The sequence below is a fragment of the Borostomias antarcticus genome, assembly GCF_949987555.1.
Source record: "Borostomias antarcticus genome assembly, chromosome: 8".
NCBI classification, from domain to species: Eukaryota; Metazoa; Chordata; class Actinopteri; order Stomiiformes; family Stomiidae; genus Borostomias; species Borostomias antarcticus.
Genome location: NC_140241.1, coordinates 1,304,537 through 1,316,914, shown reverse-complemented (window position 1 = coordinate 1,316,914; position 12,378 = coordinate 1,304,537). Strand labels below are relative to the sequence as shown.

Here is a 12,378-nt window from a genome sequence, read left to right as displayed (position 1 = left end):
ATAGAGTACAGTTTCCTCAATGTTAGTTCACAACACTAGCCGTTGCTGAGCAACAGACACAACAGAGCCTGATATGCTGTAGCAGGAGGGGGACTGTGGTCTTAGGTTCGCTCTCACCAACGCTGAGGTTTCACACTCAGGTAAGCGCATGCATGCAGGCTTCTTCAAAGATGCTTTTCACAGTAATATGACATCATAGCTCCCACTCAGACTTCACACGGGAACTGAAAATGCATCATTTTTCACAGTAATATGAAGTCACAGTTCACACTTCTTACAGAAACCAAGCAGCTTCCTCTTCTTGTGGACATCTTATCTCACATATTTGGTAAAGGCCAAAGCATTGGTTTACATTGGTGTCTTCTGCTATGGTGTTTTAAACTGACCCACCCCAGCTATTATCAATCAATCAATCAATCAATCAAAGCTTTATTTGTATAGCGCATTTCATACCCAGAGGCAACACAATGCGCTTTACAGAGAACAAGGGAGGTGGGCATACGACCCACCCCTACATATTCCAGAGGGAAGCAAAAAAACAGTAATCACCCAGGGGCCAGATAAGTGAGCTGTAAAAATTCTTCCCTGACCCCTCTCAACAAGGCGATCGAGCAAGCTCCTGGAGTATGTTTGTCTACCGGCTAAGAACATTTATAAAGCAATAAATAACATTAAATTAAATTTTCAGAGTAAGAGAAGCTAAAAAACAAGATAGGAGAGACATGGCAAATACTGGTGTGTGTTTGCTATGGCCCAGGCCTAAAGCCGGAGGGGCTGGTGTAGCTATTAGTGAACACCATGAACTCGTGGTCAACAGAACTGGGACTTAAACAAAACAAACACAGAAGGTTGGTCTGATTGAGGAAACTAGAGCTCAGCTTGGTAAAGGACACGCATGCAGACAGTGAGGTACGTTAACGGAGGATCACTGTTCAAACTACTCTACAAGGCCTCCATCTAGGACCCTCCACCAATAGCAGCCCCAGGACAGTGCTGGCAGTACCTGATTGGCTGGGGGGGTGGGGTCAGGGGGAAGAGGCTTGTTGGGAGGGGCTGGTCGTGGTTTGGCCAACTGAGGCAGCAGGAATGACAGAATTGAAGAAGGTTATTTAGTGAGTTGAGGACCATTATCTTGACACCTTCAAAAGTTGTCTCTGAACTCAATAGATTTGGAACCACTCATTCTGTAGCAAAGTACTGGATTTGTTACAGAGGCAAAACAGTAGAGGAATACAGTGAAACAGCTCCCAGATTCTTCAGAAAGCCATACAGTCACTTCTAATGCGCACAACATACAAACCATCACAATCTCACATCTTGGATTCATTACAGCAACACAGTCAAGCATTTTTAAAGTCGCACTGAAATGAAAAAAGCATTCTGTCCCATTTTGGTTCACATAATTGGTCATAGTGTTCACCTATTCAACGATGTATGCCAAAAAAAATACAAAATTCTACTTTTGTTGTAATTTGTTGTATATCAAAGTATATAATTTCTTACTTCCTGGAAAACGGTAGGTCACGTGCAATGACGACAACAGGTACCTTAGATTTTAGGCCAATAATCTCACGACATCCAACCGTCAATCAACGCTATCCTTCTATCGAATCTGTCTAAAGTTCTTAAAACCCGTCCGCTTGTCAATGTTCCAATCAAATTCCTCTAAACATATGTCTCACCCTCATAGCTTGTTTGCATCGGAAACACGTCAATCTACGGACGTTAGATGATCTCAAACGTCCGTTTCAGTGCGACTTTAAGGTAGAATGAACATATTTACTAAGTGATCAGATTCCATTGACACACACACACACACACACACACACACACACAGCGCAAAATATCCACTTCAAGCTACCCAATCAGCTCGCGCTAACAGGTGGCGTTACCTGGATGTGTTTTAAGGCTGGGTCAGGGGGGAGTGGCTTAGTAGGCGGAGCAGGTCTTTCATGGACCTGATAGGAGAGAAAAGAGGAAGCAAAGCATATCGGCAGCCAATGAAAAGCATGCGGGGGCGGGATTAGACCTCCAGAGGTTATCAGTCAAGCAGACCACTGCACACGGTCAGTTAGGGGGGATAGAGGTTGTTAATTTAGATGTTGTGAAACGTTATCGAATGCAAAGCTCTTGGATGGTTCTCAGGGTGTTCCAAGAGCAACGAGACGGTTCAAACAGGAAGTGGTTCTGTGTCACAGGTCGTACAGGAACCTGCGGGCTGCCGAATCAGGAAACGCCCCCGAGAGCAGCGACCAGCGAGAGACGCGGAGGAGGAAGTGCTCACTCTGAACCCAGCCACGGTCTCTGTGCTGAGTACCAGCAGACGCACCACCGGACCAGTACCGGTACCGGGACCAGACAACAACACATGCAACGGCGGCCGGGGCGTGTCCAGCACGCCGACGGACGCCCGGCAGCCGCGTTAAGTGACGGGCGGAGGAAGAGACACGATACCTTGTCTGAGGGCGGAGTCAGCGGGATGTCGCTCTGACGGGGCCAGTTGTACCGGAGCGGACGCACCTGGTCTCCGTTGCGGGCGTCCACGCGCTCGGTGACCGGCGTCCTGCCAGGCGACACGTCGACACGCCTTCATGAGCAACTCAGAAGAGTACAAGAGTCAACAACGGGGTCAAAGGTGAACCAAAGGTCAAAGGTGTGATTGAGGGGTTTGAAGTGGTAGTTCTCACTTCCCTCCTTCTAACACTATAGAGTTTCCCTCCCAGATTTGATGAGACACTAGGAACACGTTGGACGCTAGGGGACAGAGACATGGCCACCGCCCATTTCCCATCTCTCCAGGACAGTGAAGACAGAGAAAGAGGCAGAGAGATGGATTGAGACTCAGCCCTGGTCAATACACAGATGGAATGAGACTCAGCCCTGGTCAATACTCACTGTTCAACGCCCAGAAGGAAACAGTACAAGTTCTGGTTCTGTAGAGTCAGCAAAAATCTAGCTGAGCCTGCTTAGAAGTCCCAACCAAACCATGGTACTGTCCCCTCCACAAGACCTAGCATGGACCAACTAACCTTAAAGGTGCGGTATATATAGCACAACATCAACACATTTCCATGACGCCACCCTCTGTGTGTGTGTGTGTGTGTGTGTGTTTGTACTGGCAGACCCTCTGTGTGTGTGTGTGTGTCTGGGTGCAGCAGGTCTGTGGTCGTGGTGTGTGTGTGTGTGTGTGTGTGTGTGTGTGTGTGTGCAGCAGGTCTGTGATCGTGGTGTGTGTGTGTGTGTGTGTGTGTGGGTGTGTGGTTCGCGCTGCTTCCGCTCGCTGCTCAGCTCTGCTGTCTTCCTCCCCGGGGGTGAGAAGAGGAGATGAGTCTCTTCCTGCCAGGACACAGCCCCTCTACCTAAGACTCCCACAGCGCCTCCTTGTGGACACACACGGTAACGGGGTCCCTTGCGGTCCCAGGCTAGACTGTAGGGGACCCGGGAGCAGCAGAGGGCCCTGGAGGCGAGGTGTGTGTGACACGCCCTGGCGCCGGGCAACCGCTGTCCACAACCCTCACACACAGCAGCAGGGCGGAGCCTAGCGACGGAGGTGTCATAGCCCACCGCCATTTGGATCTCACTTTTCTCACTATTTTTTTTCATAGGCTATCTCATTTTTTTCTCAAATAAAATATGTACAGTATTTAGGATCTAAATAAAACCCAGAACCCTGTCTGATTTACCCAGAGTCCCCGGGGGGGCGGGGTCTTACCGGCTCGTCTGTCGGCCCACCTTGTGGAAGGGGCTGGCCCCGCCCACACAGAGTAGGCTTCGGCGCCAGTGGGGGTAACGCACGATGAGGAAGAGGAGCAGCACCGGCAGGATGAAGAGGAAGATGACGAGCAGCGCCACACGCACAGGGTCAGAGCCTGGAGGAGAACACAGGGTCAGGTCACAGGGTCAGGTCACAGGTCAGTCACAGGTCAGTCACAGGGTCAGAGCCTGGAGGAGAACACAGGGTCAGGTCACAGGGTCAGAGCCTGGGGGAGAACACAGGGTCAGGTCACAGGGTCAGGTCACAGGTCAGTCACAGGGTCAGAGCCTGGAGGAGAACACAGGGTCAGGTCACAGGGTCAGGTCACAGGGTCAGGTCACAGGGTCAGGTCACAGGGTCAGGTCACAGGGTCAGTCACAGGTCAGTCACAGGGTCAGGTCACAGGTCAGTCACAGGGTCAGAGCCTGGAGGAGAACACAGGGTCAGGTCACAGGGTCAGGTCACAGGTCAGTCACAGGTCAGTCACAGGGTCAGAGCCTGGGGGAGAACACAGGGTCAGGTCACAGGGTCAGGTCACAGGGTCAGAGCCTGGAGGAGAACACAGGGTCAAGTCACAGGGTCAGGTCACAGGTCAGTCACAGGGTCAGGTCACAGGTCAGTCACAGGGTCAGAGCCAGGAGGAGAACACAGGGTCAGGTCACAGGGTCAGGTCACAGGGTCAGTCACAGGTCAGTCACAGGGTCAGAGCCTGGGGGAGAACACACACTTCCATGTCAGGGAGTGGTGTCAGTAAGTCAGTAAATGTTATTTATATCGCACCGTTCACAGACAGGGGTCACAGCGTACTTCACAAAACATCAATAAATAACAACAATGATAAAAGCAACAAAACACAAAAAACAAGACAGAGAATCACATGAAAACACAGGAGACCAGACAGAGAATCACATGAAAACACAGGAGACCAGACAGAGAATCACATGAAAACACAGGAGACCAGACAGATCTGAACTGATGAGGCTAGCTGACTGATAACAGAGGCTACTGATCGTAGCTCCAGTCTAGGAGCCACCTCTTCCAAGGCCTTGTCACCTTAAGTCTTTAGTCTTGAGCGGGGGTCAACCAACAGGCCCTGGTCACACGACCTCAGAGACCTGCTAGTGATGTAGGGGTGGAGTCTTGTTTATTTGTTTATTATTATAAGGATCCCCGTTAGCTGAGGACCAGCTGGGTCCAAGACAACATGTAAACATCACAACAACACATCTGTTTGCCTCTTGGCATGTCACCCATGTCATGGGTAGTGTGAGGGTTGTGTAGTGTGAGGGTTGTGTAGTGTGAGAGTTGTGTAGTGTGAGGGTTGTGTAGTGTGAGGGTTGTGTAGTGTGTATAGCAGGTCCAGTGTGAGAGTTGTGTAGTGAGAGTTGTGTAGTGTGATAGTTGTGTAGTGAGAGTTGTGTAGTGTGAGAGTTGTGTAGTGAGAGAGTTGTGTAGTGTGATAGTTGTGTAGTGAGAGAGTTGTGTAGTGAGAGAGTTGTGTAGTGTGTGAGTTGTGTAGTGAGAGTTGTGTAGTGTGTATAACAGGTCCAGTGTGAGAGTTGTGTAGTGCGAGGGTTGTGTAGTGTGAGGGTTGTGTAGTGAGGGTTGTGTAGTGTGAGGGTTGTGTAGTGTGAGGGTTGTGTAGTGTGAGAGTTGTGTAGTGTGAGGGTTGTGTAGTGTGAGGGTTGTGTAGTGTGTATAGCAGGTCCAGTGTGAGAGTTGTGTAGTGTGTTAGTTGTGTAGTGTGAGAGTTGTGTAGTGTGTGAGTTGTGTAGTGTGAGGGTTGTGTAGTGTGAGAGTTGTGTAGTGTGAGAGTTGTGTAGTGTGAGAGTTGTGTAGTGTGTGAGTTGTGTAGTGTGAGGGTTGTGTAGTGAGAGTTGTGTAGTGTGAGAGTTGTGTAGTGTGAGGGTTGTGTAGTGTGTGAGTTGTGTAGTGTGAGGGTTGTGTAGTGTGAGGGTTGTGTAGTGTGTGAGTTGTGTAGTGTGAGGGTTGTGTAGTGTGAGGGTTGTGTAGTGTGTATAGCAGGTCCAGTGTGAGAGTTGTGTAGTGTGTTAGTTGTGTAGTGTGTATAGCATGTGTAGTGTGAGGGTTGTGTAGTGTGAGAGTTGTGTAGTGTGTTAGTTGTGTAGTGTGTATAGCAGGTGTAGTGTGAGGGTTGTGTAGTGTGTTAGTTGTGTAGTGTGTATAGCAGGTGTAGTGTGAGGGTTGTGTAGTGTGTACTGTATAACAGGTCAGTGTGAGGTCATCTTACCCCGGTCAGCTCTGGCCGGCCCGCTGTCCTCGCTGCCTCCAGGACCGGCGTACAGGCAGTCCGGCGGCGCCCAGCCCACCTCACAATGACACTTCCTGTTGCTGTTACACACCTGGGACAGAGGGACAGAGGGACGGAGGGACAGGACTGAGGACAGAGCACAGCTGGGACAGAGGGACAGAGGGACAGGACTGAGGACAGAACACAGCTGGGACAGAGGGACAGAGGGACAGAGGGACAGGACTGAGGACAGAACACAGCTGGGACAGAGGGACAGAGGGACAGGACTGAGGACAGAACACAGCTGGGACAGAGGGACAGAGGGACAGGACTGAGGACAGAGCACAGCTGGGACAGAGGGACAGAGGGACAGAGGGACAGGACTGAGGACAGAACACAGCTGGGACAGAGGGACAGGACTGAGGACAGAACACAGCAGGGACAGAGGGACAGGGCTGAGGACAGAACACAGCAGGGACAGAGGGACAGAGGGACAGGACTGAGGACAGAACACAGCTGGGACAGAGGGACAGAGGGACAGAGGGACAGGACTGAGGACAGAACACAGCTGGGACAGAGGGACAGAGGGACAGGACTGAGGACAGAGCACACCTGGGACAGAGGGACAGGACAGAGGACAGAACACTGTCCAGGGACGCGGTCCAGACCCTCAGCCTGGGTCGACCCGTACATCCATCAAACTACAGGATATATCGGCAACCATATCGGTCTCGGACGATGTGAGTCACTTTTTATATTTATCGGTATCGGGCCGATGTGCAAAACAGGGCCGATGTGAACAGCTGATAATTATTTCTGTCTAGCTGCTGTTGTGTGTGTTGTTGTTGAGAGGAAACAATGTGGTAAACCTATGATTTATCAGCTTTTCCTAATTATTTGGAAATAGAGACAGTGTTTCCATGTGTTTTTCACTATGTACAACATTTGATTATCATAGAAACTTGTCTTTATACAGAACATATCAACATCAGTAAATATCGGTTATCGGCCATGACAGCAATGTTCATATCTGTTATCGGTGTCGTCATCCTTTGGTTTCAGTGTCCTGTGGGTTGAGCACCTCTAATATTCAACTATGATCAAGAACAAGGCCGTTTGTTTCTTTTAACCCCAACACTATCCTGACCTATGACCCCTCTCAAAGGATGCTGGGAAGCCGGCGTGCTCACCCCTCGTCCGTTGCACTTGCTCTGGCACTCCTCCACGCCGAACACGGACACATCCTGGCACTTCTGGTCCCAGCAGGCCTGGAACACAAGCATGACGAGCGTGACCACATCCAGAGGGTTCACTCCTAGTCCCTGAGCTCAGAAGATAACACACTAACAATTTAGAGAAAAATGAGATAAAATAGCCGATAGCCAAGTTGTAATATCTTATTCCTCTCATCAGGCGCTAAAAGAGAAAAGACAAATACTACAGCAGAAGGGTTAAAGGTCAAAGAGTAAAAGGCATCGACCTCTGGACTATGTAGGGGTGTGACCTCTGCCCCCCCCCCCCCCATTGTGTCGCCTCTGTGTATGAAATGCTCTGTACAAATAAAGCTTTGATTGATTTGATGTAGTAATGTGTTTGGTTGAGGCGACGCCCACCTTGCCGGGCCCGCAGGCCGTGCCCTGCGCCACCATGGCCGGGTCCGACACGTCGTCGCCCAGGTCGAAGAACGCCCCCCGGCACACGAAGTCGCTGTGGTTCAGACGGACCTTGGTGGTCAGGATCTCGGCGTTGGTGCCGAGCAGAGGACGGTCACTCCCTCCCTGGCACTGGACCCTCCCACAATGCACGTCTCTGTGGGGAACGAACCCATGTTGATGACACGTCGTTGGGGGTTCAGGAAGAACGTTTCTCTATCGTTGTACCTGTATGATGTCACGTGTGACACACCTGACTGACCGTCCACTATCAACGCATCCAAATAAAACTCCTCAACACATAAAACTACTCAACACAGCACTAATAAAACCACTCAACACAGCACTAAACACATAAAACCACTCAACACAGCACTCAACACATAAAACCACTCAACACAGCACTAAACACATAAAACCACTCAACACAGCACTAAACACATAAAACCCCTCAACACAGCACTAAACACATAAAACCACTCAACACAGCACTAAACACATAAAACCACTCAACACAGCACTAAACACATAAAACCACTCAACACAGCACTAAACACATAAAACTACTCAACACAGCACTAATAAAACCACTCAACACAGCACTAATAAAACCACTCAACACAGCACTAAACACATAAAACTACTCAACACAGCACTAAACAGGGCTAGTTGTTCTATGGGTCAGACGGGTCAGAAGCGCTTACGAGCCGGAGCAGGACACGTAGGAGCCGTTGGCCAGCTGACCACAGTTCCCGTATTTGTTGCCCTGTTTGTTGACGGAGGAGAAGCAGACGGCTGCCGCCTTTGTGGCGTCTGAAAGAAAACCGGTAGAAAATCGCAATAAATATACAAATACAAATACTAACAATAAACATACAAATACAAATACTAACAATAAAAATACAAATACTAACAATAAACATACAGATACAAATACTAACAATAAACATACAAATACTAACAATAAACATACAAATACTAACAATAAACATACAAATACTAACAATAAAACTCTGAGCGCTGCCTTCTGAATTCATGAGCAATCGATTACAGCCCTCGAGTGACGGGTTAATAACGCATTATGGAACGAGAAGCCGTGGGATGTCATGGATATGGCCACGGCTAGAGGGAGTGGTTAGTCACGACGCGCAGCGGAGTTACACCGTTACACCCTGTTACACCCCGTTACACCCCGCTACACCCCGCTACACCCCGTTACACCCCGTTACACCCCGCTACACCCCGTTACACCCCGCTACACCCCGTTACACCCCGCTACACCCCGTTACACCCCGCTACACCCCGCTACACCCCGCTACACCCCGTTACACCCCGCTACACCCCGTTACACCCCACTACACCCCGCTACACCCCGTTACACCCCGCTACACCCCGCTACACCCCGCTACACCCCGTTACACCCCGTTACACCCCGCTAGCCGTGCCGATATCCGTCACATCCCACAGCTTCGAGTTCCATAATGCTTTTATACAACGGTTGCCACATTTATCCGTCAATATTTCAAAAAGAAAGACAATACGAACTTTAAAATGTATTTTTAATGTAACTATTTGTTAATCATTTGCGGATACTTCCGCTGAAGAAAGGGAACGTTGCCAGGCAACGACAATGCTACAGCACATCTTTGTAAACATTGATCTGGACGTTGCCACGGCTACTAATAAGAGGTGGATTGATATTAAAAGCTGTGCGAACATTCCATTTTAGCGTGGGGCCATCGTGGTTATCACCACGGCTGGTTCTGACCGTGACGCTCAGACTGCGCTCAGATCGCTAGCGATAGCGGTTACTGGGTTACTATGACGACGGCTCACTTGCGCCCCACAGCATGTGGCACTGCGTGTCGAGGCTGGCGCACACGCCGCTGTGGCAGTGGGAGGAGCCTCCCTCGCAGGGCGCGCCGTTCTGCAGGAACACGTTGGGCGGGCAGAAGGGGGAGGAGCCGGTGCAGTGCTCTGGGAGGTCACACTCGCCCAGGGGCTCCCGACACACCCACCCCGCTGACCGCAGCTGAGGGACACAGAGGAGAGGGACGATGGACCGGGGGGACACAGAGGAGAGGGACGATCGACCAGGGGGACACAGAGGAGAGGGACGATGGACCGGGGGGACACAGAGGAGAGGGACGATGGACCGGGGGGACACAGAGGAGAGGGACGATGGACCGGGGGGACAGAGAGGAGAGGGGACAGCGAGGAAAGGACGGTCGACCGGGGGGACAGAGAAGAGGGACGATCGACCGGGGGGACAGAGAGGAGAGGGACGATGGACATGAGATAGAGTAAAGAGTCTTTCTAAGATTTCTAAGAACATGTAGCTGGAATTTAATTTAGATGTTTGATTGTGAATGGGTACGGTACAACATGTGTGTGTGTGTGTGTGTGTGTGTGTGTGTGTGTGTGTGTGCGCGTGTGTGTATTTGTTAGGGTGTATGTAAATATCCAAGACGTATCTATGTATCAGCTAGCAGGGAATGTTCCCACAACATTGGAGAACATTCCCAACACATTCTGCTAATGTGTTCACATTCTTAGAACATCTGTAGAACATGTGCCTGCTAGCCGGGATGCTAACCTTGCAGTTGTCACAGCAGATGCCGTCGGAGGAACACTGGGCCCCTGGAACCAGCTGACAGGTGCTGGCGTTGCAGCAGGGATCGTTACACTCCTGAACACAGAGACTCTCATCGTCAACATCTGAGACCCTCTGAACATCTGAGACCCTGAACACTCACCTTGGATCAGCACCATGTGACGAAGAGCACCAATAACTCAACTAGGGAATTTCTCAGTTATGTGTTGGTTCATCCAGGCTGTGCTCCTACACTAGTCCCTCAAACGCGGATGTAGTTTTTATTTTATTGAACCTTTATTTAACCAGATAAAACTCATTGAGATGAAAGGAAATCTCTTTTTCAAGAGTGACCTGGTCAAGAGGGCAGCACACAATAAAAACACAACCATCCAGGTTTCATACACACAGAACAACAATAAAAATATTGGTAGAAAGTGTCAGGAGTGTTGGAGGGCCGTATAGGAGTTTAGGGAGAGAGACACTTCCCACTACTTTCAAGTAGGGCTGCACAATTAATCGTGAATTAATTAACTAATCGCAATAGGCCACAATTAATGTGATTAATAATTTTGCTTTGAATTGAGTGTGCTAGGACTACACGGACGAATCACAGGCGCTTATGCTGTCTGACCAATCACATGCGTTCCTGCTGAGTGGTTACGACAAAGATGATGTTGCTCAAGCCCAGCAGGTCATATGCAAACTGTGCAGAGCTAAAGCTATTAATTTGAAATATTAATCGCAATTATTAATCGCAATTACCATTTTGAAGCAAATAATCACAATTATTATATTTTGTCATAATCGTGCAGCCCTACTTTCAAGCTCCAGACCCTGCAGTTCCTCGTACCTCCAGCAGGCCGCAGTCACACTGCTCCCCCTTCTCCACGTACAGGTTCCCGCAGCGCCGGCCCCCCAGGAGCTTCTCCGGCTCGGGCACGTTGAAGAGGCACATGCCCCCCCCGTGGAGCAGGCTGAGGGACAGGTCCCGCGCGCTGCAGCTGCTGAACAGCTGGCCGGGCATGAACCTGGGGGCAGAGGGCAGAGGTCAAAGAGGGGGGGGGTGAGCCGGACGTTTGATTGGCGAGGGAGACGACGCTTAGATCTTGAAAGTCAGTGATTGGATGAGGAATCGGTTCTGTGGTCGCTTCACCAGCTCAGTGGCCTTGTGGTTAGAGTGTACGCCCTGAGATTGGGAGGTTGGCGGTTCGATCCCCGGCCGAGACAATTAAAGACTATTAAAAATGGTACTCAATGCCTCCCTGGCACTCAGCATCAAGAGTTGGATTGGGGGTGAGTCCCTGTGACTTACTAGCGTCATGTCCAGGGGGTGGACTTCATCAAGCTGCCTCACGCTAAGGAACCAGGAGACAGGCTCCTCCCCTATGGGCCACCAGGTTCCAGAACCACTGGTTCTCAAGGATACTTACTTACTTACTTACTTACTTACTTACTTCCGTGGTTACTTGGAAGGTTCTAGTGCTGCTTTTGCCGGGCGAGGAGTGACTCCAGCACTGCTCTTTCACTTGGTGTGTATATTTATTTTGTTTAGCGCTCAGACTTTCATTATGACTGAAATTACCAAAGAATAAGTTCACCAAGCTGCTGAGCACATAGGAGTAGAGTCACTAGTAGGAGTAGAGTCACTAGTAGGAGTAGAGTCTCTAGTAGGAGTAGAGTCTAGTAGAGTCACTAGGAGGAGTAGAGTCACTAGGAGTAGAGTCACTAGTAGGAGTAGAGTCACTAGGAGTAGAGTCACTAGTAGGAGTAGAGTCTAGTAGAGTCACTAGGAGGAGTAGAGTCACTAGTAGGAGTAGAGTCTCTAGTAGGAGTAGAGTCACTAGGAGTAGAGTCACTAGGAGTAGAGTCACTAGGAGTAGAGTCACTAGTAGGAGTAGAGTCACTAGTAGGAGTAGAGTCTCTAGTAGGAGTAGAGTCACTAGGAGTAGAGTCACTAGGAGTAGAGTCACTAGGAGTAGAGTCACTAGTAGGAGTAGAGTCACTAGGAGTAGAGTCACTAGGAGTAGAGTCACTAGGAGTAGAGTCACTAGTAGGAGTAGAGTCACTAGTAGGAGTAGAGTCTCTAGTAGGAGTAGAGTCACTAGGAGTAGAGTCACTAGGAGTA

General features: G+C 49.9%; 1 protein-coding gene across 1 annotated transcript in view; it reads right to left on the bottom strand.

Annotated features, from left to right (window-relative positions):
• Positions 1-12,378, bottom strand: part of adam15 (ADAM metallopeptidase domain 15) — a gene marked incomplete at both ends in the record, with an annotated part of 45,130 nt that overhangs the window by 3,883 nt on the left and 28,869 nt on the right. The window contains 11 exons of the mRNA XM_084441986.1: positions 1,004-1,072; positions 1,893-1,958; positions 2,455-2,563; positions 3,713-3,869; positions 6,006-6,117; positions 7,196-7,273; positions 7,619-7,814; positions 8,362-8,470; positions 9,494-9,689; positions 10,254-10,346; positions 11,104-11,281. Coding sequence (XP_084298112.1) covers positions 1,004-1,072; positions 1,893-1,958; positions 2,455-2,563; positions 3,713-3,869; positions 6,006-6,117; positions 7,196-7,273; positions 7,619-7,814; positions 8,362-8,470; positions 9,494-9,689; positions 10,254-10,346; positions 11,104-11,281 — 1,363 coding nt within the window. The remainder of the gene's footprint in view (positions 1-1,003; positions 1,073-1,892; positions 1,959-2,454; positions 2,564-3,712; positions 3,870-6,005; positions 6,118-7,195; positions 7,274-7,618; positions 7,815-8,361; positions 8,471-9,493; positions 9,690-10,253; positions 10,347-11,103; positions 11,282-12,378) is intronic.